The sequence below is a fragment of the Salvia splendens genome, chromosome 10, assembly GCF_004379255.2.
Source record: "Salvia splendens isolate huo1 chromosome 10, SspV2, whole genome shotgun sequence".
NCBI classification, from domain to species: Eukaryota; Viridiplantae; Streptophyta; class Magnoliopsida; order Lamiales; family Lamiaceae; genus Salvia; species Salvia splendens.
In genome coordinates this window covers 18,079,523-18,103,529 of record NC_056041.1, presented here as the reverse complement: position 1 = coordinate 18,103,529, position 24,007 = coordinate 18,079,523, and the positions used below count along the sequence as shown (strand labels likewise).

At 40.6% G+C, this 24,007-nt stretch overlaps 2 protein-coding genes and 1 non-coding gene across 3 annotated transcripts; 2 read left to right on the top strand and 1 right to left on the bottom strand.

Moving 5' to 3' along the window:
• Window positions 1-2,284: 2,284 nt before the first annotated feature.
• Window positions 2,285-7,756, bottom strand: LOC121752711. The gene has a single exon (XM_042147811.1). It carries the CDS (start codon window positions 7,754-7,756, stop codon window positions 2,285-2,287), a length of 5,472 nt encoding a protein of 1,823 aa, XP_042003745.1.
• LOC121753472 lies at window positions 7,263-7,369 on the top strand. Its single transcript, XR_006040446.1, has one exon. It is a non-coding gene; the product is annotated as a small nucleolar RNA R71 (small nucleolar RNA).
• A 5,994-nt stretch (window positions 7,757-13,750) lies between the features above and the next one.
• On the top strand, window positions 13,751-23,953 carry LOC121752208 (probable ADP-ribosylation factor GTPase-activating protein AGD14). The gene is made up of 13 exons (XM_042147151.1): window positions 13,751-13,954; window positions 14,184-14,329; window positions 19,477-19,538; window positions 19,736-19,823; window positions 19,919-19,980; window positions 20,087-20,183; window positions 20,341-20,754; window positions 21,039-21,536; window positions 21,624-21,878; window positions 22,639-22,719; window positions 22,955-23,099; window positions 23,188-23,233; window positions 23,345-23,953. Exons 2-13 carry the CDS (start codon window positions 14,234-14,236, stop codon window positions 23,484-23,486), a joined length of 1,986 nt encoding a protein of 661 aa, XP_042003085.1. The 5' UTR covers window positions 13,751-13,954; window positions 14,184-14,233; the 3' UTR covers window positions 23,487-23,953.
• Window positions 23,954-24,007: the final 54 nt, after the last annotated feature.

Here is a 24,007-nt window from a genome sequence, read left to right as displayed (position 1 = left end):
GTGTTAAAACAAATACACAAGCCTAGATTACAACTGGGAGCAACAAAGAGAGCCTAGCCTATACACATGGTAAAATGTAGAAATAAAACCATAGGTGTGATGCTCTCGTCGAGTGGAGTCGGGATTCGGGAATGGATGGTCGGAATAATGGCCGGAATGCCTTCCTTCTCTTCTTCCTCTCCTCCTTTCTCTCTATTTTTCTCTCTATCTGTCGTTCTCCTTCTCATTTTCTTTTCTTCTTTTTATCCTAAACTGCCGAGCAACTGCCTGGAGTTGTTCGAGACTCCGAACGCCCGACCGGGCAAAATTAGAAGGACCAATCGCCCGACCGGGCGATATGCTTCTGCATGGCTTCGCGGGAGACGCCCGACCGGGCGTTTAGTTGAAATCAGAACGCCCGACCGGGCGAACTTTCTGGACTCCGCATGCACAAAATGGAAACGCCCGATCGGGCGTTTAGCAACATCAAAACGCCCGACCGGGCGAACTCTCTGGAATCTCAGCTATGCATTTCCGACGAACTTCCAGCTTCTAACACCCGAAACTACACTCAAAGCACGACTTGGTGAGTTATAATTAACATGAAATCCGGGGTAAAGAATAGGAAATAAGCTTCGCATCAAATACCCCCAAACTTAAGCTCTTGCTCGCCCCGAGCAAGGTACATTTTTAGCACAAAAACTCAACGCAAGTCTACCCCGCAGAGAAATTTTCATCACAAAGAATCATGTAGGGACGTGAGTGACAAAATCTAAACCCCCAACATTTCCAATCGAGATTTCCCACTCTCAAGAACAATCACTCATCCCCCTAGATTTTCAAGTCAAGATGCACTTCAAAGTAAGTCCGAGCATACGATCAAACAACTCAAACCGTCATCATCGACTCATCAAGCACTACTAATCTCATAGACTCGCAGGTTTCAAACCGAACTTCTTTAACTCTACCAAGCTATTTACACACATCCACAAGCATCAACGATTAGGTCCAAGGTCTTATTTCAAGGTTGTAATGTGGCTAGGGACGAGGTAGGATAAGTATGGGTAGTGAGCTCAAAGGCTACACATTTGAGTGCCAAAATCTTCCCTCCTACAACATCCTTCCAAAGATCGAACAACCAAAATTTTACAACCCAACTCAAACTCCCCCAAACTTGAGATCTATTCTAGACAAGATTACATCGCACAATTATAGAAGCTCTATCTTTATTTCATCAAACTTATTTTTTTCTTTCTTTTTTTTTTTCTTTTTTTTTTGTAAAGACCTCGACTTTTGCGAATTTTGAGGTCGTCTTTTTCTTTTCTTTTCTTTTTTTTTCTAAGAACTTCATTCTTTTCACATTATATCAAGTCTAGAAAAGTCTACTCTTTACAGTTCACCACCCCCACACTCACAACTCAAAACACCAAGCTCAACTTGTATTTAGCACTCAAATAGTAGCAAGGTCAATTGATGAGGCTAAAATTAGGCTTATTTAAGTAGCTAAGTGTTTGGCTAAGTGTTTACACAAAGAAAAGAGAATTAAGCTCAAGGTGGCTTCTATGGGATCATGTGATGGACTAGGCATGTGATCATTTGGCCATAGAGTTCATCCTAGTGCCTTATCCTCCCAAATCGTTAACACAAACGAACGCAAGCACTTCACTCGATAAAGCAAATCAATCCAACATAATTTCCACAAGTCATGCGATTTTCATACTCTCCTCAACTCAAGAAATCGGATGTTATCACGACATGCTTTTTCACAAAGATCCATGCACCCATTCTATTCATCCTAGGCTTCAAAGTTCAAGTAAAATTAAGCAAGATTTCCCAACCAGAAAGCCGAAGATAAAGCATGCACCCGTCAACTACATAGATTCAAAACATCTTTATCACGCAAAACACCCAAAAAACATACATCACAAATCAATCATAACCCCCCAAACTTGAATGCATCATTGTCCTCAATGCATGCAAAGAAGACAAATAAAGTAAAGGGAAAGGAAACTCCCCCAAACTTGGCATGACGTCCATAGTGCATTCGGGTGGGAGGGTGGGTGTAAAAATCCTTTGCAGGTGTGCTTCCTCCTAAGCTCCAATCCTAACTCCCAGTTGCTCCTACAAAAAAAAACAAAAACTACAAAAAGAACACTCAATTCAAAATAAATGTTGGAGGAAAGAATTGAGCAAACAAAACCTCCAACATATGAAACCAAAAGATAAAAGAAAGATAAACACTTGGGTTGCCTCCCAATCAGCGCCTTTGTTTATAGTCGTTGGCTCGACCTTCTTCATCTTTGGTCTACACTTTCGGATTCTCTAGTATGACCACCTCTTCTGTCTCCGTGCCACTTTCAACTCCAACATAGGCCTTCAAGCGTTGGCCATTCACCTTCCAAATGCTACCATTCTTCTGATCCCGAACATCCACAGCACCATAGGGGTATACCTTGTGCACCACATAGGGACCCCACCATCTTGACTTGAGCTTGCCCGGAAACAGTCTAAGCCGAGAGTTGTACAAAAGGACCAGTTGTCCCTCATGGAATTGACGAGGCTTAATGGCTGCATCATGTACCCTCTTAGCACGCTCTTTGTAGAGATCAACGCTCTCATATGCATGAAGCCTAAACTCATCCATCTCATTCATATCGCACATCCTCTTCTCGGCTGCAGCATCATAATCCAAATTAAGCTTTTGCAAAGCCCAAAAAGCTTTATGCTCAAGCTCTACCGGCAAATGGCAAGCCTTCCCAAATACCAATTTGTATGGTGAAGTTCCAATCGGGGTCTTATACGCCGTTCGATAGGCCCACAAAGCATCATCTAGCTTTTGAGCCCAATCCTTCCGAGACGGCCTTACAACTTTCTCAAGCACCCGCTTTATCTCACGATTGGAGACTTCAACTTGACCACTTGTTTGGGGATGATAAGGGGTAGCAACCTTGTGTTGGACACCATACTTTCCTAGGAGGTTTTCAAACAATTTGTTGCAAAAATGAGTTCCTCCATCACTGATAATGGCTCGTGGTGTCCCAAAGCGGTTAAAGATGTGATTCTTGATAAATTTCAACACCACTTTGGCATCATTGGTTGCCGAGGCCACTGCCTCTACCCACTTAGATACGTAGTCGACAGCAACGAGAATGTATTGCTGCCCATTAGACTTGGGAAACGGTCCCATGAAGTCTATTCCCCAAACATCGAAAAGTTCTACCTCGTGAATATTATTCATCGGCATTTCATTCCTCCACGAGATATTGCCGGCTCTTTGGCAACTGTCACATCGTTCTACATAGGCTTTTGCATCCTTGAAGATCGATGGCCAAAAGAATCCGGACTGAAGCACTTTAAAAGCAGTTCGTCGTGCTCCAAAGTGGCCGCCATACAACGAATCATGGCATGCAGACAAAATCTGAAGGTGCTCATGCTCTCCAACGCACCTTCGAATCACTCCATCACTACAAATCCGGAAGAGAAACGGATCTTCCCAAACATATGTGCGGGTGTCACTCAAAAACTTCTTCTTTTGGTTAGATGACAACCCTTCTGGTATAATGCCCGTGACAAGGTAGTTTGCCAAATTGGCAAACCACGGCACATATGTTTCCCGAGCCTCCACTTGCAACACTTGCTCGTCGGGAAATTTCTCATTTATCCTTTTCTTTCTTTCATCTTCCGTCTCTTCCAATCCCTCTAATCTAGACAGATGATCGGCTACCAAATTCTCGGTCCCCTTTTTGTCTTTGATTTCCACATCAAACTCTTGTAGTAAAAGGATCCACCTCACCAACCGAGGCTTTGCATCTTTCTTGTTCATCAAGTACTTGATAGCCGAATGATCCGTAAACACTACCACCTTCGTGCCAAGTAAGTAAGCACGAAACTTCTCAAAAGCATACACTACTGCTAGCATTTCCTTCTCTGTCGTGGTGTAATTCAGTTGAGCTTCGTTGAGTACTTTGCTAGCATAGTAGACAGCGTGTAGAACCTTGTCTCTCCTTTGGCCTAGAACGGCCCCCACAGCATAGTCCGAAGCATCACACATCAGCTCAAACGGCTTTGACCAGTCGGGTGTGATAATAATAGGAGCTTCGACTAGCTTTTTCTTCAGCAATTCAAATGCCTCAAGGCATTTCCCATCAAAGACGAACTTGGCATCCTTTTCAAGCAAGTTGCAAAGTGGCTTTGCAATCTTTGAAAAATCCTTTATAAAACGTCGGTAGAATCCCGCATGTCCAAGGAAACTACGGATGCCCTTCACATTCGTTGGGGGAGGTAACTTTGAGATCACATCAATCTTCGCCTTATCCATCTCCAACCCCAACTCTGACACCTTGTGTCCCAACACTATGCCTTCCTTGACCATGAACTGACACTTTTCCCAATTGAGCACGAGATTTGATTCTTCACATCTTTGTAGGACCCGTCTCAAGTTTTCTAAGCAAAAGTCAAATGAGGATCCAAAGACGGAGAAATCATCCATGAAGATCTCCATGATGTCTTCATTCATATCAGAAAAAATTGCCATCATGCAACGTTGGAATGTAGCCGGTGCATTACACAAACCAAAAGGCATCCGACGGAAGGCATAAGTTCCAATAGGACATGTGAATGTCGTCTTTTCTTGATCTTCCGGGGCAATTGCAATCTGATTGTACCCCGAATATCCATCTAGAAAGCAATAATGGGAATAACCCGCAATCCTATCGAGCAACTGATCCAGAAATGGCAACGGGAAGTGATCTTTTCTCGTCGCCGTATTCAACTTTCTATAATCCATGCAAACTCTCCATGAGTTCACCAATCGAGTTGCCAAAACCTCATTCTTCTCATTGACGGTCACGGTTATTCCCCCTTTCTTTGGTACACATTGTACCGGGCTAACCCACTCACTATCGGAAATGGGATAGATCATCCCATATTTCAGCAATTTCTTCACTTCTTTTTCAACCACTTCCTGCATAAGTGGGTTCAACCTCCTTTGTCTCTCTCTTACCGGCTTAGCTCCATCTTCCATCAAGATTTTATGCATGCATATTGCGGGGCTAATTCCTTTGATGTCGGCAATGGACCAGCCTAGAGCTTTCTTGTGTGACTTCAGTAGCTCTATCAACTTCAATTCCTCTTCATCATTCAACATCGCCGATATCACAACCGGTAAAGATTCATCCTCACCAAGGAATGCGTATTTCAGATTTGTCGGGAGTGGCTTCAATTCTAGCTTTGGTGGTACTTCAATTGAGGGCTGCACATCCGCCACGAAAGTATCCACCACACATTCATTCTCTAGACTTGGTTGATCAATTTGAGCATCCTCACTTTCATCAAAATGAAAATCAACTTTAATTGTCGAACCAAAGTCTCTTTCCAAGCTCCCCTTATCATAAACGCTTCCTTCTATACTTGCCGAGCAACGCATTTTGTCAAAGATACACTTGTCGAGGACATCAACTCTAAAGCACGCTTTTGCATCACTAGGATGCTTCATCGCTTTCTCCACATTAATGGTCACTTGCTCACCATTAATTCTAAACGTGACCGAGTTGTCCTTTGCTCCTAGCAACACGTCCCCTGTGGCAAGAAACGGTCTGCCAAACAGAATTGGCACCTCTTTGTCCTCGGGCATATCCAATACTATGAAATCAACGGGGATGACGAACTTGTCTACCTTGACCAAGACATCCTCTACTATTCCAGTGGGCTTCACAATGGAATGATCAGCCAGTTGTAGAGCAATGTCGATGGGCTCCATTCTGTTCTCCAGTCCAATGGCACGTGCTGTTTTCAATGCCATCAGTGAGATCCCCGATCCTTGATCCAATAGACATTTGGTGAAAATTGTGTTGCCTATCTCACAAGGAATCACACAACTTCCCGGATCCCTCTTCTTCATGGGCATCATTCCCGAAATCAATTGTGAGCAATTCATGCTCAATGCCACTATTCCCTCGTCTTGAAGTTTCTCCTTGTTTGCCATCATGTCCTTAAAGAACTTGGAGAACTTGGGGAAATTAGTGAAGAGGTCCACCAACGATACATCCACATTCACTTTTCGAATCACGTTCATCATCCACTCGAAGCTTTTCTCCTTTGGAGCTCTCTTCTTCCTCTTCGGTGGATATGGTGGAGGAGGAATGTGATCAGGGAAGTTGAACTTGCTTTTCGGGTCTAATGCCGGACTTGTCATCAGCTGTCCATTTGATCCCATCTCTACTTTCTGCTTTCCCTTCTTTTCTGCCAAAAACTTCTCACTTAACTCGGCTTCTACACCATTTTCCTTGCTGCCGGATGCAGCCTGTTCTTGACCATGTTGGGCACCCTGCACCAACGCGGGACTTCCCTTACATGCCTCGTCCGCCCCTGCGTGCGAGGAATGCAAGCCTAACATCTCATCCGCCCCTGCGTGTGAGATGCCGGAAGTACCTTGGCCGTCCATTGATGGTGTCGAATCCAACTCACGACCACTTCTCAAGACCACTGCCTTACACTGTTCATTGCCTCTCGGATTAGGTACGGTATTGCTCGGGATGGTGTTAGGAATCCTCGTGTGTGATGCCGTGGCAAGCTGCCCTATCTGCGTCTCAAGATTCCTCATTGTCGCATCCATCTGCCCAAACTTTTCCACCGTCCTTTCCTTGAAATTTTCGTTCTCCTTTTGACTCTTAGTCATGAAAGAGAGAATCTGCCCCAACTGATCCTCGACGGTTGGCTTCTTCTCATAACCCGGCGGTTGAGTGTTGTTCCTCCATTGATTTCCCGAGTTGTTGCTAGGACCAGCCTGATTCCATCCCGTTTGTTGAGGTCTCCAATTTTGCTGATTGTTGTATTGGTTGCCTTGATTGAACTCTTGGCGATTGTTGCCAATATAGTTCACATCTTCCACAGGTGGTCCTTGAAGACTTGGGCACTGATCAGTATGATGCCCGCCTTGGCACAACCCACATCTCATCACCGTCACAGCTTGGGGTTGAGGAGTCAGTTGAAGAGATTTAACTGCCTTTGTCATCGACGACATTTGAGTGCTAATGTCCGCCAGTTGAGCCTCAATTGCGGTCACTCTTTCCGCATCCTTGGTAGCACCAAATGTATCTCCCGCTCTATCAGCCCCTCGCCTTGGATTGTGCCAATTCCGTTGATTGTTGGCCAGCCTTTGAAACAAAGCCCTCACCTCATCGTGAGTTAGATCATCTAGGTTCCCATTCGAACCTGCAGTCACCAATCCCGTGCCTTCACTGTTGAGTCCCTTGTAGAATTTCAAAAGGTCATGCCCCGGAGCTAGTCCGTGACTTGGGCATTTCCTTATCAATTCCGTGAATCTCTTCCATGCTTCCGCGAAGGACTCGTCATACTTTTGTCGGAAAGAGGTGATCTCCTCTCTCAACTTCTCAATCTTCATAGGAGAATTGTATTCCAAGAGGAACAACGTCTTCAACTCTTGGAACGTTGCTATGTTGTAGCCCGGGATAGAGTCATACCAAGCTCTTGCTTTCTCCCTCAGAGAGAATGGGAATAAGACCCTCTTGATTAGATTGTGTTCCACATTCGGGGGTCTGTGAGAGTTCGTCAACTCGTAGAAGGCATTGAGGTGGCTCACCGGGTCCTCATCATCCCGTCCATGGAAAAGATTCCCCCCATTCACCAAACTAATATAGTGAGGTGGAATGTTGATGTTGTTGTTCGCATAAGCAAACTCTCCGGGGTACTCAATTCCCGATCTCAGTGTATCGCCAAACCTCACAACAGGTGGTGGTATCTCATTATTATCTGCCATCTCACTTTCTGATTCTGAATCTCTTTCTGTACTCGGCTCGCTGAACAAGTTGCCTCTGATTGGACTCGGATAGTCCGGGAAGATTTCAGTAGGCGATCCTCTAACTCTTCTTCTTTGATAACAGAGCAACCCAAACGGTGGTGTACCCTGTGATCGCGTGTGCATTCACTTTTTTTATTTTTATTTTTTATTTTTACCTACACAACAGAAAATACACCAAGCACAAGCATAAAATATTTCCTAATTACCGAAAGCGAGACCTCTCGACAACTTCGGGGTAAGTCCTATAAAACGTGTGTGCTAGTGTGCAAACAAAACTACCTAAAACTAAACTAAGAGTTAGGTAAAAATTACCTAAAATAATACACTCCTTCGTCTTCAAGTCCGAACGTGGTAGATGGCTATCACACCGTAGAACACGAACAATGTACCTAAAAAAAAACTCAAAAAGAAAAATCAAACAAAACGAAATAAAAACTAAAACACTTAAGCATAAACAAGCTATTGCCTCCCCGGCAACGGCGCCAAAACTTGATGTGATATTTTAGAGTTCTTAATCAAAGCATAAAGATTATCAAGTTTAATTATTTTAACTCTAATAATACTACACTACTGCAAGAATACAGTATCGTAGTAGTATTTCAAGTGTCGATCCACAGGGAGGCGAGATTGCTTACGCTTAATAAGACTACACAAAGCATAAAAATATTTTATTTTGATTTTGAGATGGTTAACTAACTTAAACTACTGAAACGAGATTTTTAATACGAGAAAGACAAGTCACTCCAAGTTGCTCACTAAGCTTGCGTTGTTTTACACCATTTACAACGAAACATACGACGGGATTATAATTATCAACCTAATCGCGTGCACTGAACATGTCTACGACGTATAGTTCACAGTCAGCTGAACACTTATTCCATGAACCAACTTTCAACGACATTTAATTCCTGCGGATGCGCGGGAATAAATGTCGTCTACTATAATCACTTACCTAATCCACTATCAATTTATCCCCTGAACAGTTCTAAATCGAAAGCATACCAACAAACGATCAATCCTAAGCTATGTTAAAGAGACAATAGTTAAGATTTAACAACACTACATCATTAGCCAAAAACGTAGCATTTTAATTATCAAACACAATGTTGGTATCAAACATACGATTCAAGGTGTTAAAACAAATACACAAGCCTAGATTACAACTGGGAGCAACAAAGAGAGCCTAGCCTATACACATGGTAAAATGTAGAAATAAAACCATAGGTGTGATGCTCTCGTCGAGTGGAGTCGGGATTCGGGAATGGATGGTCGGAATAATGGCCGGAATGCCTTCCTTCTCTTCTTCCTCTCCTCCTTTCTCTCTATTTTTCTCTCTATCTGTCGTTCTCCTTCTCATTTTCTTTTCTTCTTTTTATCCTAAACTGCCGAGCAACTGCCTGGAGTTGTTCGAGACTCCGAACGCCCGACCGGGCAAAATTAGAAGGACCAATCGCCCGACCGGGCGATATGCTTCTGCATGGCTTCGCGGGAGACGCCCGACCGGGCGTTTAGTTGAAATCAGAACGCCCGACCGGGCGAACTTTCTGGACTCCGCATGCACAAAATGGAAACGCCCGATCGGGCGTTTAGCAACATCAAAACGCCCGACCGGGCGAACTCTCTGGAATCTCAGCTATGCATTTCCGACGAACTTCCAGCTTCTAACACCCGAAACTACACTCAAAGCACGACTTGGTGAGTTATAATTAACATGAAATCCGGGGTAAATAATAGGAAATAAGCTTCGCATCAAGTAACATATTAACATCTTTCATCCATCCACAATAAGAAAATAAATTACATTAATAAATTAAATTACATATTAACATCTTTAGTTAAGAAATTAAATTACATATTAACATCTTTCATCCATCCACATGTAATTAAGAAATTAAATTACATTTTTCATCTTTCATCCATCCACAATAAGAAATTAAATTAAATTACATCTTTCATCCATCTACAATAAGAAATTGACATATTAACATCTTTCATCCATCCACATGTAATTAAGAAATTAAATAATATTTAATTATAATAAAAACATAATTTATTAATTTTAAAAAAATAAATCGGATAATTTGGGTATACCCGATTGAGTATCGGGTAACCCGATACCCGATCATCCAAAATTCTCACTACCCGATCCCGATCCAATACCCGAAAAATCAGGTTTTGGGTATCCAATTACCCGACTTTTTCGGGTTTAAATATCGGGTATCCAATACCCAATATCCATTTTGACATATGCCTAACTAGGAGGGAGTTGAAGAAGTGCTCTTTTCTTCTACTTTTATTCTACTAGAATTTTGTTTTACTTTTTTTTTCAGATTTCATTTGAATTAATGAGAGCATCGATCGATGACAAAATTGTTAATCCCACAGCTATATTTATAGGTTGATTATGTTGTGACTAATTAAGGTACTAGTATATTTTTTCTAATATCTCATCTCAACGTTGGATGAAATATGAATGTAGTTTAAAAATTAAAATAGTCGTGTCAGATTTCACCAGGCACATTCATAAAATCATTCAACATGCGGTCTTTACGTTTCTTTAAGGTCATCCACAACGTTGTTCCTATACCGTTCCTAAACCGTTCCTTAAACTACTATTTACGGGCCCCACTGTACTTTTTTACTCCATTCCTTAACTAAGGAACGGAACCTGCAACCCTCCGTTCCTTAACCGTTTCTTAAATTACTATTCATTCAATTTCATTTTTTTTATTTCCAACTCAATTTTATTAAAAAACACACTTTAATAAAAAACAAACACACTTTATTAAAAACACACAACATTAAAAAAAATTACAACTTAAACTTAAAAAAAATAAAAAACACACAATTAAAATCCTAAAAAAATATAAAAAACACAATAAAAAACACACAATTAAACGTGAGAAAATAAAAAAACTACTCCGCCGGCGAATCATCCTCCGGATGCGGTCGAGGTTTAGGGGGAGTCGGAAGGCCAAGTTGTGCTGCCATATGCACAATTCCGTTCCACCAGACCGTGAATTAGGCGTACGAGAAGCGGGAAGTGTCCGCCATTGTGGCGGTTATGTACGCCACCATAAGTGTGTCCGAGCCTCCCCGCGAGCCCGATCCTGAGGCCGGCTGGCTTGATTCGCCTCGGCCCTTCCTCGCTCTAGCCGCCTTCGCCACCTTCGTCCCTTGCGGCCGACGGCGCCCACGGCTGGATCCCCCGTATTCGTCGGGCGTTGGATACCCCGTACCCCCAAACACCTGCGGTTCACCCTCGCTGGCCTCACCGGTGTCACCAGACGAGTAGTTGTCGGTCGCCGTGTGCTTCGTGCGCTTTGAGGTTGAGCCCGAGCTCGAGCGGACACCACCGGCCCACCTTTCCTCGTCCTTGACGAGCTGCCAAATATCAACAAATTTGAACTATAGACCGGTGTCCTGGTGGAAGGCGCGCAAAGCCGCCCTCAGAATGTCGGCGCCCGAAGCTCCGCTTTGGTATTGCGCCGCTTCGGCCGAGTAGATGCCGCAGAATTTTTTGACCTGTACGTCGACTCGGCGAAAGTGAGCACGGAGCATTGTATATTTCCGCTTCCGGGCCCCTTTCGGCTTAGTCTGGTGGTAGACATCACAGACCTTTTCCCAGAAGCACTTGGCGGCTTGTTGATTCCCGACGATGGGATCGTACGAGACGGTGAGCCAGGCGTTGTACACCGCCTTTGTTTCTTCATTGTTGTACGGATGCCGGCCCAGATCCTCCGGTTCATCCTCTTGTTCCTCCTCCTCCTTGGCCGCCTCAGACGCAGCCCTGGAGCTTCCACCGCCTCGGCCTCCTCCCTGGGTGGGTGCAACGGGGATATCCTCCCGAATCTGGGACAATCCCTGAGAAGGCCGCGAGGCGGCGGGTCGAGCGTATGCATCCACATCGAAAGTGGGTGGTTGGTACCCACCAGGCGTCGCCGACCCTTGGGTGCCCGGCGTCGACGAACTGGAACCACCAAGTGTGTTGTACATGGCCTCCCAATCGCCGAACGCGTTGAGATCCCACCCACCGGAGCCGCCACCGCCTTAGTTGCCGTCGCCGGACATTTTGTGAAGAGATTGAATATGAAAATTGGAGAGGAAATGAAGTTGATTTAGGAAGAATAGATGTGTAGTTGTGTGTGAAATGAGGATGAATTAGGAGTATTTATAGAATAAGAAAATAAGAATAAAAATAAAAAAAAAATAAAAAACGGTAATATTACCGTTAATTTTTTTTATTAAATCGATTTTTTTTAAAAATAATTATTGCGTCAGCACGTGACGTCGCCCACTCACGGGCCGGCGAGTGGGCGTCACGCACGACGCGGGGAGAGCCACGTCGCCGAAGCGCGTGGCGGCACGGACCGTGCCGCGGGTCGTGCCGTCGGCACCCGCACGGCTTGGGAACGGCTCCTCGACGACACCATGCACCGCAACGCGTTCCGCTGCGAAGTCGTTTCAGCGGAACGGCCCGCGTTGCGGGTGCTCTAAGGAAAATGACCAAAGAATAAGATCATGTATTTTCGCTCATTTTACACTATTTTTACAAATTTTATATCTATTTTCTCTCGCACATTATTTTTCCTATTGGTTTGGGTGGATTTGGTCTAATTTCATAGTTGATGCTGGAAGCGAGGAGTAGATTTTTATTTAATACTCACTCCATCCACGATTAATTGTGTCTATTTGACTCAGCTCGAGTTTAAGAAATATAGTGAAAAGTGGATTAAAAAGGTTAGTCAAATGTAAGTCCTGCTTTTATATACTCCCTATGTCCCTGAAGAATATGCATTATTTACTTTTTCGCCCGTCACAAAGAGTATGAACATTCCCATTTTAGAAAACTCTCTTCTCTCTAATGAGGTGAGACTCATTACCCACTAACAATATTTAAAAAATTTCTCTATCTCTCTCTCTTACTTTACTAATAATGCATTAAAACTCGTGTCGAACCCAAAGTTCATACTCGAGGACAGAGAGAGTATTAGTTTTATGATAAAATATGAGTGTGATAAGTTAATGAAATTGAGTGTTAAATAAAATGTGAGTGTGATAAGTTAATGGAATTGAGTGTGAAAAAAAACGTGAAGGAGTGTTATTGATGATGTGATTAATAAGATGCTACTCCACAAACCAATGGTCAATAAATAAATCAATGTATCAAATGACACAATCTCATTGGTTGATAAATATTTTTTTTTAAAAATTTATATATCTTTTTTATCTATTATATTAAATAATTATAAAAATTATATATTGAATTTCTGATTATATATTGTACTGGTAGTTGGATTAGATTCGACTTAAATTTATTAGTTTTTTCTGGTCTTTTGTATTATATCGACTGAATTTGTAGAGCTAAATTTTCATATTTCTTTAAGGGTTCGGGCTTATTTTGTATTCGTTTTATTTTTATAAAAATTTATTTCTCTTTCATAAATTTAGTAATATTTAAGTTTGTGTACGTTCATGATAGATTATGTACTCTGAAATTAAAGAACATTGTCTCTATTAAAAAAAATATATAAAATCTTATTTATTTGGAACCGCGATAGATTGATACTGTGAAATTAAAGGACAATGTCTCAGTTAAAAATACTTATATATTATATATAGAATTTTATATACTTGAAATTAAATTGGATTGGAAAAAATAAAATAAAGAATAAATAAAATAGTGAAATTCAATATGAAATAGATTGTCAGCCTTGTAGGTATTATCTCTTAATTAAGAGATAAAATAAAAAATGATTAAAAGTATACAATGCTCTACCAAGGAAACAAAATGAATAACCCTAAAAACAATTAAATCAATGAAGTAGAATTAGTTTACTGTATAATTTTGAAATAATTTTACAATAGGATTAGGTAGTGCAACAAAAGTGACAGCACTAGCCGAGCTGAGCAGTCAAGTTAGACCTGAGTTTTCTCGCAGTCAAAACGCGGAGCAGCCTCTCTATGTCTGGAGTGGGCTGCCTCGCAATTAATATTTTCTCTCTCCTCACGTTCGACGTTTTTTCCTACGTTTTCTACAGCAAAACGGCGCTCTCTCTCTCTCTACTCTTTGGTAAAGTTGAGCTGTATTTGGACAGACGCGAGATCCGTCCTCTCCTCCTTCACTGATTTTTTAAATTGCGCTTCACCGATCAGGTTCGCCCATCCATTTCTTCTGCTTCGATTAGATTATTAGTGCTATTAAGTAAACATAAGTTGCAGGCTCTCGATTTTGCCGCTGTTCAGTTTTTTTTGCCGGCAATTCAACTTTGAATACTTCAATTTCCCAGATCTGATCGTGTCAGAGTTTGAAGTTTCTGTGTCTAGTTATCGATTTTTTTGGTGGTTTTCGGTTTGGGCTGATCGCGTAGTTGCATTTATGCAGTGAACGGTATTGGGGGAAAAAGTGCTGAGGTTTATTCTATTCGTATTGAAATGGCAAACCGGAAGGAGGACGAGAAGAATGAGAAAATTATAAGGAATCTTCTTAAGCTTCCCGATAATCGCCGGTGTATTAACTGCAACAGCTTGGTATTATGCTATACTCCTTCCTGATTGCTGCTTTGTTGAATAAATTGCCATTATTGGTTGTCATGGCCTTATATGCTCCAACTATTGAATAACACCTGATAATATGGTGCATCACTTAGTCAGAATTATTTGGATCACTTTCATAATGGTGCATTAGGAATTGGGGAACCGTAGAGCTTAATCTCAAGTTTCATAGTATAGGGCTAACTGCAATGGTAATAAGGGAACTTGGAAGTTTGTCATGTGAGCTCTTCTAGCATGATGTTTGAAGTTCAAGAATTGAACTTTTATCTGAACATACAATGCTTAATTATTGGAAATGTGATGTCCGCATTGATCAATAAAATAGGCTGGTATTCTCTTGTCTTTGGGGTTTGCAGACTAATGCAAAATATGCATTGCTGTCAACATACCTTGTTAAAAAGGGACTTCACCGTATCCAGAAATATTGATGATTTATCCTTTGTAATGGTGTTAAAGTATGTCACCAGTTCCAAAAACTGTACCTGGATAGTAGTGTTGTATCTGTTAATTAATTTCATTAAACTTGGTTATTTGCTTATAAGGCAGGGTCTTGTCATTCTAGTCGTAGTTTAAAAACCTGTAATCATCTACAACTATGTATCATATGAACACAGTAGACAGTTAAACCATGACATTAATGATTAATCTACTTGAGTGTCCCCTATATTTTAGAAAGTTTCAACTTCTTATCTCAATGTGTGTCTAACTAAAGAGGATTGGATATGATTATCACTCCCGTTTCCCAAGCTAACTTCAGAATATATTCCTATTTAATATTCATGTCAGGAACAGAACCTTAAGGAACTAAGATTCATATCATCATGTTGATTACCAGCGATGCAGTTATGGTTGATCCTCTTGTTTTCTTGAATCCACCTGAAACATATGCAATTTGCAAATTAACTTATACCAGTATTTCAATCTAAAATTAAAGAAATTACTGTACCACATAAAGGGAAGAGAAAAAATGTCCGAACATTTGAACGTGAAATCTATTTGCAGTGATTTAAAGTTGCTTTTGTGAATTGTTCCTGGAGTTAACAAATAACAGAAAAGAGATTGCCAGCTTATTTAGTTGAATTAAAACTCAGGCATTGCTATCAAGAGCTGAATAAATCACATAAACATATCTACTTAAGTTCAGTATGTTGTTTGAGTGTCTTGCATAAAAGGTCAACTGATTAATTTTGGCTGCTGATATAAAAAATTTCTTTATGATAAAATACTAGCAACTCTTTATCTGAAACCAAAATGCATGCTCACAGGAGGGTGCCTTGGGTCATGAACATCAAGTATCTTGCACAATTTATGTAGGCCTTAACCTCAACAATGTTAAGCATGGAATTTTCTCATTTTTACAGTTCAAGATCTGTAATTGAGGCAGTAGTGTAACTTTCTTTCAGTGTTGTTAGGGTCGAGGGTCGCACCGGGTCGATAAGGTGAAAATTCGGGTCGCGGGTCGACGAGTCGTCTGGGTCGAGAGACCCACTAATCTAGGCTAATTTTTTTGCCTTTTAATATTAAATCAAATAAATATATTACTCTAATGTTTATAATATATCAAATAATATAAATGTAGACGTAATTCATGTAAATAGAGATAAAGTGGAAAATAGAAATATCAAAACAATTCATAAGTCATAAGTATAACACAAAATAAATAATTGAAACCATTGTCTGAAAATGTCAAAAGAAAAAAGTTATGAAATGTGCGTCATTTTGTATGTAGTATTAACTTATAATAAAATAGGAGTGGAATGTGAAATCTCTTTTAAAAATTAGTAAAAAATAAATGAATATGTATTAGTAGACAAACCTATATAAAATATGAGACGAATAATTACAAAAAAATTAATAAATAATTTGATTAATACAATAGATTATTATACAAATAAAATAATAAAACTTTAAATAGTACAATTTGAATCTCGAAACGTTTATATAGTAGAAGAACACATATTAATTTATTCCTAAAATAATATAGACTATTAGTGACTTAAACGCACTCAAGCAGAAAAATTCTCAATGTCTTCTTTATTAGTACTACTCATTTTCCACCATTAAATAATACTCCTTGTTTGGATTGACAATATATCCATGTAAATATATTGGATTTAGTTTAACTAATAAAAAATTTGGTAAAATAATATTTATTGCTGCCTAAAAAAGTGAGATAAACTATGTCAATTTTTAATATTTTCCTAATCCCACTAAACAAATGAATAGTGACAAATGATGAACTCTATTCCCAAGGTTATGACTCATAATTATACTCCTCTTTCCTCTCTCCTCTCTCCTCTCTCTTCTCCATCATCTTCCTCCATCATCTTCCTTCAATCTCTGTAAAATACAGCGCAAAAACACTGTAGCCGAAACGCTCGACCCTTCCGAAACGCTCGACCCCGCCGACCCAACCGACCCAGCGCGACCCATGCATCTCGATCAACCCACCCATGTTGGGGCGGTGATGGTCTCGACCCCGGCGACCCGGGCGACCCGAACGCCAAATTAACAACACTGCTTTCTTTCTACATGATATATCATGATTTGAGTTTGAGTAATATTCTGACACATGACAGTTTTATAGATTATATGGATTCAATATATTTAGTTAGATGTTAATGCATTATTGATAATGAAATGGTGTCCTACTTATGGATATCAATTTTCATTCATGGTAGATTAGTCCTCTTTTATGATTGGATGCTTGAATGCCAGTTATGGAAGTACTTTATTAATTTCATCATCAAACTCTGTTACTAGGAGTGGTCGCAAAACTGTGTTTATTAGGATTTCAGCAAAACTTCTTTAACATAGTGATACGGAGTGAAAGACGGCGATGATAAGTTATACACACGAACTGAAATATGATAGGAAATAGAAATACAAACTGAAATGAACAACGATAATCCTCTAACAAGGCCCTACGGTAAAATACCGTCCTTAATCTAAACTTAATATTTCATAATCTCTAAAACCTTAAGGGACCTATATATACTACTAAGGAAATAAAGATAATAATTACTATTAACTACAATAATAACTATGTAATCACCCATTAACTCCCCACTAACTTCAAATAACTCCCCCACTAACTTCAAGTAATTACCCACTAATAACTCCCCGGCGGAAACAGCCTTGTCCTCAAGGTTGGGATTGAAACCTAAACATGATTTCTTATTAGGAGGCGGCTCATACTCAAGCTTGAGGACATGAACAAATGTGAAAAATCCCTGAACATTTAAAGGCCGTGCATCGAACCAAACAAAGCCTTCTAAGGAGCCGTCACGAGGGAAAGATAATCCGTGCATACTCCTGGCTTGACCTTCATGGAAAAGAGATTCTTCACCAATCTCTACATCCCACAAGCTATGAGTTTTGTCAACTCTAGTCGTAGCCAAAGGAAGGTGGATTGGAGAGAATGTCACATCAGAACGTTTAGTAAACCCTTTTGGACGGAAAGATAATCCGTGCATATTCCTGTCTTGACCTTCATGGAAAAGAGATTCTTCACCAATCTCTACATCCCACAAGCTATGAGTTTTGTCAACTCTAGTCGTAGCCAAAGGAAGGTGGATTGGAGAGAATGTCACATCAGAACGTTTAGTAAACCCTTTTGGACCTGAGACCTTCTTTACTTCTGTCGCGTTCACGGCTTTTGCAACTCCACTTAAAAAGATTACTGGATGTGCTTGTGGCGATGCCAGAGTGCTGCACAGGGGCAGAAGCGGTGGCCCCACGTCGGAAGACACAAGGGCTGTCGTAAACTATGGTACTGGTGGTGGCGAAGGGCTGGACTGGAACAGAGATGTTGGTGCCATATCAGGAGACAACAGGGTTTCAGGGACGCTCGCTGTCTCGTCTATTGAAATCTCAATGGGCAAAGGTAGGGGCGTGAATGCAGGTGCAGAAATCTGTGCGTCAAGACGTCGCAGAATGCGCTCGATGATAGCCTGCACCGACCGAAGCAATGCATTCCCATCTGGAGGTGTAGATGTGGGCGGAGTCTCTCCACAAGTGTGACTTCGGGGTGGTGGAGTAATCACCACAGGCTTTGTTGTTGGTGTAGAAAAAGGAGGCTGAACCATGGGGTTGGCTAAACGGGGGTCTGATTTGTCTAGGAATGAGACAGAAGATGGATGCACAGGCAGTTGTGGTTTGTTCTGGGCTGATGTGTTTGGCAATGAGATGTAGGATAAATGCATGGGAGGCTGTGGCGCAGTGTGCAGGATGGCTGAGTTCTCGTGTTGGTTGGATGGTCGGCCGGAGGTTGTGACTTGTGCTGGGAAATGTTGTGGGGTTTGGAAGGTGACGAGTAACGAAGCAGAAGCTCCTGCACAAGGGCATCAAATTCAGTCTGCCAACAAGAGGCCGGGGTAGTGAGTTTTTCAGACTTGGTGTGCAAGGTTTCCACCGCCTTCTCCGATCCGTTGAGCCGCATGCATTCCACGTTCACCGCACCATTTGATACGGAGTGAAAGACGGCCATGATAAGTTATACACACGAACTGAAATATGATAGGAAATAGAAATACAAACTTAAATGAACAACAATAATCCTCTAACGAGGCCCTACGGTAAAATACCGTCCTTAATCTAAACTTAATATTTCATAATCTCTAAAACCTTAAGGGACCTATATATACTACTAAGGAAATAAAGATAATAATTACTATTACTACAATAATAACTATGTAACCACCCATTAACTCCCCACTAACTTCAAATAACTCCCCCACTAACTTCAAATAATTACCCACTAATACAATCATCAAGTAACCGTGTATCACATAGGCTCAATGTAGGGGTTATAACCAAAAGATAGTGTTAATGCATGGCTTTTTTAAGGTACTCATGATCCCCTAAGTTCATAGTCTCCATAGCATGTTAGAACTAATTTTTAAACATTTTTCATGTGCTTGAGATTAGTGAACACATGCGTTCCTATGTTAATGGTTTCTGTAGCATGTTTTATTTTATGATCACAATTCACAGTTCACAAGCTTGAGATTAGTTTTGCAATTTAGATATTTATTTATCAACTTTGCTTTGCCTGCTATTTCATGCTCAAATGACAAGTTTTTTCAAGAGATGTGGCTAACTGTTTCATTGCTTCCTATTAGGGACCCCAATATGCATGTACCAGCTTCTGGACATTTGTCTGTACAACCTGCAGTGGGATACAGTAAGTCATTTTGAGTTGCGGGGAAGGTTTTTGTGGATGAATATTTACTCTTGCAATCTCTATTTCAGTCCCAGATCGTGCTTGTCATTTTCAAAATAGAGGAATTGATTGTTTTACATATTGTATTACATAACAACCTTCTAGGATTTGAAGAATTGATGTTTCTGTTCACTTATCGCTTTTCAAACTACTTTCAGTCGGGAGTTCACGCACAGAGTGAAGTCAGTATCTATGGCTAAATTTACTCCACAAGAAGTTAGTGCACTTCAAGGAGGAGGAAATGCGGTACTAGAAACTGTTTCCCTGTAGGATCTCACATTTCTTTCATTTGTTCAAGCATGTTTCAGTACTCATGCTCAATCATTCTTTTTTCCTGGTAGAGTGGTAGAGAAATTTATTTGAAGGAATGGGATACCCAGCGTAATTCTCTCCCTGATGGCAGGTAACAGTGACACTAAGAAACATGATGCTATAGAATTCTACACTGGATAATCTTTTAGTTTATTTTTGTTGGTTTGAATATTCTGATATATGTGTTTTCCTCCCAGCAATATAGACAGACTACGTGATTTCATCAAGCATGTCTATGTAGACAGAAGATTTACCGGGGAGAAGAATGTGGAAAAACCTCCAAGGGCAAAGATGGTATATATTATTTCCCTTTTCAGTATAAAGTCTCCATTATTATGATAGTTGCTTACTAAGTAGCACATGCTTGTATAAACCATCTTAAAGGGCATCTCAGAGTATCACAGATTCAAAAAAATGGTTCACAACATTGTTATTGTTTGCCTTTGTGCAGGGAGAAACTGATGATTTCAGTGGAAATAGGAGGGTAGACAACTATCAGGGTAGTCGGAGTCCTCCTTATGATGATTCTTTTGAGCGTCGCTATAGTGATAGATCTAGTTCGGGTGGAAGAAGTCCAGCATATGATCTAGACAGTAAGCGAAGTGGTGATTTTAGAAAAAGTCCTGCCGGAGAAGTAGTTAATGATTGGAGACGAGAGGATAGATTTGGAAATGGCAGGAGGTCTGACGAAGGCTCTAAGCTTGAAATTAGGTCCCTTGATCATCGAAAGGATTCGGACATATCCAGTCCTCCTGTGGTTCGTCCTGTTAGAGATATATTAGGAGATAGCGTATCTCCACTTCGAGTTATTGAACCTCCGAAAGCCACTGGTGGGAAGCCAAATGATGGTCGGCCACCTACGCAGGTGTGAAGTTTTCTTTTAAGATGTGTTTTGTTCCCCCCCCCCTCCCCCCCCCCAAAGTGACAATGAAGCAGAGCATATTCATTGGTCATATCTTCTCACTTATCAGCTGCTGCAACAAAACCTTGTAATTCCATTGTAAAAGTTTCATAGTTTTACATGTTTTGTCATGCAAAACAGCATCTATTTAATAAGCTAGTTAGTTAGGGACCTTGGTACCACTATGCTTGAGTAACTATTCTCATTAAATAAATAAATAATATAAGTTGCAAATATGTTTCTTCCAGAGAACTGCATCCTCCAGTAGCTTGGCATCATCAGATGCGAATCCATCTGAGATAAAAGTGGAGACTTCATTTATTGATTTTGATGACGTTCCTGAACCACCTCCCATAGTTACTGTCCAACAACCTAGCAGTAATGACTGGGCAAATTTTGATTCTCTGCCCGATGTCAAAACAACTACTCCAGCTTCGAACTCTGTGGAATCACTACTTTCTGGTTTGTCAGTTCCAGCATCCTCATCTGGTCCCTTTGCCCCTCCAGGAACATCATCTTCTTTCAGTTCCACTGGTATACAAGGCTCATCGTTTGGACCATCCTTCGGAGATAATGCTCCACCATCAGTTACTCCCACTAGTGGTGCTTCTGTTTCACCCTTTGGCTCTGCACCTATAAATGCTCCTCCCACTGGAGGACAGTGGCCTACGATGAATCCTCAACAACAACCTCTGTTCCCTGGTGGTATTCAACAGCCTCTTTCTGGTGGTTCTTCACTCAACAAGGTATGCCGCCCTGTGCCTGAGATTGTACTTCCTTTCTATATTTTGTGTTTCTCAGGGAGTAATTAATCACTCCTGGAATTCCAACAGTCATGGAATCCACCTACGCAAAATTCCTATGGACCTCCTGGTGCTTCTATTGCACCCATCGGTCAAGCTGAAATGGCTTCTTCTCCTGCGTCTGCTACTGGAGAATCTACATCTGATCCAAAACATAGTGGAAGAAATGCACTCCCGGAGGACCTATTTTCGATGAATTACTCTTATAATCCATCTCCAGCTCCAGGGTGGTATCCTGGCGCCTCCTATGTTGCCAGGGTCCCAATGCATTACAATACGCCCATGGTAACCTAAACTCCGAGTTTTATCCTTTTTCTTTTTTTCTTTCGTTCTTGCGATAAGCTACAAATAAATTCTAATGACTTAAAAAATATAATGCAAGTACAAAGGCAATGGCGAATCCCAGAAAAGGGTGACCAGTTAACAATTAATAACTGGTTTAGACATAAAAATGATGTGGATTCACAAAACTCCATATGTTCGCAGGTTAGGAATGCTTTTGCAGTTATGGATTGATACCTATTCGATAGAAAAAAAAATGGAATTCTCCTAACTATTTTGAACTAGGCTTCCAGCCTTATTTCATGCAATGGCGCTAATGGCTGTAGACAGAATAAAGTACACAAATTAGTAGGAGGTTACTCCATGCTGGTGTTTGCACAATATAAATTAAATTTCTACAATAACAGTTCATTTATAGAACTGAAGCTTATATACTTACTCATGGTTAAAGTACACAAATTAGTAGGAGGTTACTCCATACTGGTGTTTGCACAATATAAATTAAATTTCTACAATAACAGTTCATTTATAGAACTGAAGCTTATATACTTACTCATGGTTAAATACTCATTGGCTGGCAATATTTACTTGTAAAAGATGAGGGCACACTTAACTTATTAAATGAGTTTCAGTGACCACTGTTATATTTTGAACTGGGAATACTAGATGAACTTAGGGAGGCGTATGAAGTGTGTGTTCTATTTGACTCTTGCCAACATCATTGTTCATTAACCTCATGACATTTTGACTTTTTTGTTTGAAGGCTGTAGCAAATTACCCGTCAATGCCAACATCAACCAATCCTTTTGATGTTAACGAGCCTTCTCCAGTACAAGCATCAACAGTGAGTTTACTGTCATGGCTTAGAATGATTTTTCTCTATTGTCTGTTTCAGTAACGATATTAGTCAGCGCTTGTTTATTTGTTTGAGGAAAATCACCTGACATGAGTTTGGCAAATAGATTATATGCCCTCCCTTTTATGTTTTTTAAGTTTCTGCACAGAATAAAACAGTATGTTGAGAAAGTTTGGTTTTATTCTCATGCTGATTGCAAAGTTGATTTATGATTATGATGCAGTTTCCATCAATGGCATCCTTACAAGGTGCTTTACCAAACACTGCTGCCCCGTCTGGTATATTGCATACTCCGAACTATGGAGCCTCTCCATATCAACCCTCAATGCGTGCTCAAGTGCCATCATTTGCACCAGCAAATCCTACAAGTAAACGATCATATATATTCCTGTAAAGTTTATTGCAACAGCACGGTTGCATAATATTTGTATGTGCTTACTGATGTCTATGAACCAGGTGCATTCATGGGACATGAAATAGCCGGTGGCAGCATGGCACCAAGGTAATACAGTTTTAGCCTACGATTGCTTCGATTAAAAATTATCACGAATGTATCTTTTCTCTCTCGCATAATTAGACAGTCATACTCATGGAACTGATCGAACTATTCTAGGCCACAAGGATTTCCTGATTTCGTGCTCGAGGACTCTGCTTTTGCTTCTCTTAAACCAAATCCTCAGGCAGGTGGACTACACCCAGCAGCGCATCCTGCTTCCAGTAACTTCAGTACCCACAGTGGAAACCCATTTGGCTGAGATTGAGGTAACATAGATTTTTATATTATGAAAACAGAAGAGAGAAAAAGAAAATAGAAGGAAAAAAAACGGTTTTGTAAGAGCACCATGTTGCATCATTTCAACATATTGTAGATGAAATAGTGAAAAGTGAAGTGTGCTGCATTTAGACTTGGACTTTTTTTTTGTTGGGGTGGAACTCAACAAGAATCTAAGCTATTGGGAGTCGGGGGAATGGGGTCTTGTACATTCCGACATAGGTAAATGTGTGAAGCTGTCGTCGACTGTGGCATAGTGAGTGATGCCACCTTCTCTCCGAATATGTGCATTATAAGTTAAGTTTTCTAGTCTTGTTATTTTGTTGGAATTTTATGTAGTGAAAGAAAACGCATCGCCAGTTTGTAGGTTAGATTCTATAATATTATTTTCCTGAATCATTGATATTCATATTCTTTGGTAAAATAAAACTGCATATGGTGGTTTTGTTATCTTTTGTTGTATATCTTGGTAAATTTTAGTATATTGGTTTAATTACTTGCGCA

Bases quoted from the DNA above. Each gene is read 5' to 3' on its own strand.
- LOC121752711 (XM_042147811.1), bottom strand. From the start codon at position 7,756: ATGGCAGATAATAATGAGATACCACCACCTGTTGTGAGGTTTGGCGAT.
- LOC121752208 (XM_042147151.1), top strand. From the start codon at position 14,234: ATGGCAAACCGGAAGGAGGACGAGAAGAATGAGAAAATTATAAGGAAT. The intron at 21,537-21,623 runs GTATGCCGCCCT...GAATTCCAACAG, and splicing joins GTGGTTCTTCACTCAACAAG to TCATGGAATCCACCTACGCA. The intron at 23,234-23,344 runs GTAATACAGTTT...GAACTATTCTAG, and splicing joins GGTGGCAGCATGGCACCAAG to GCCACAAGGATTTCCTGATT.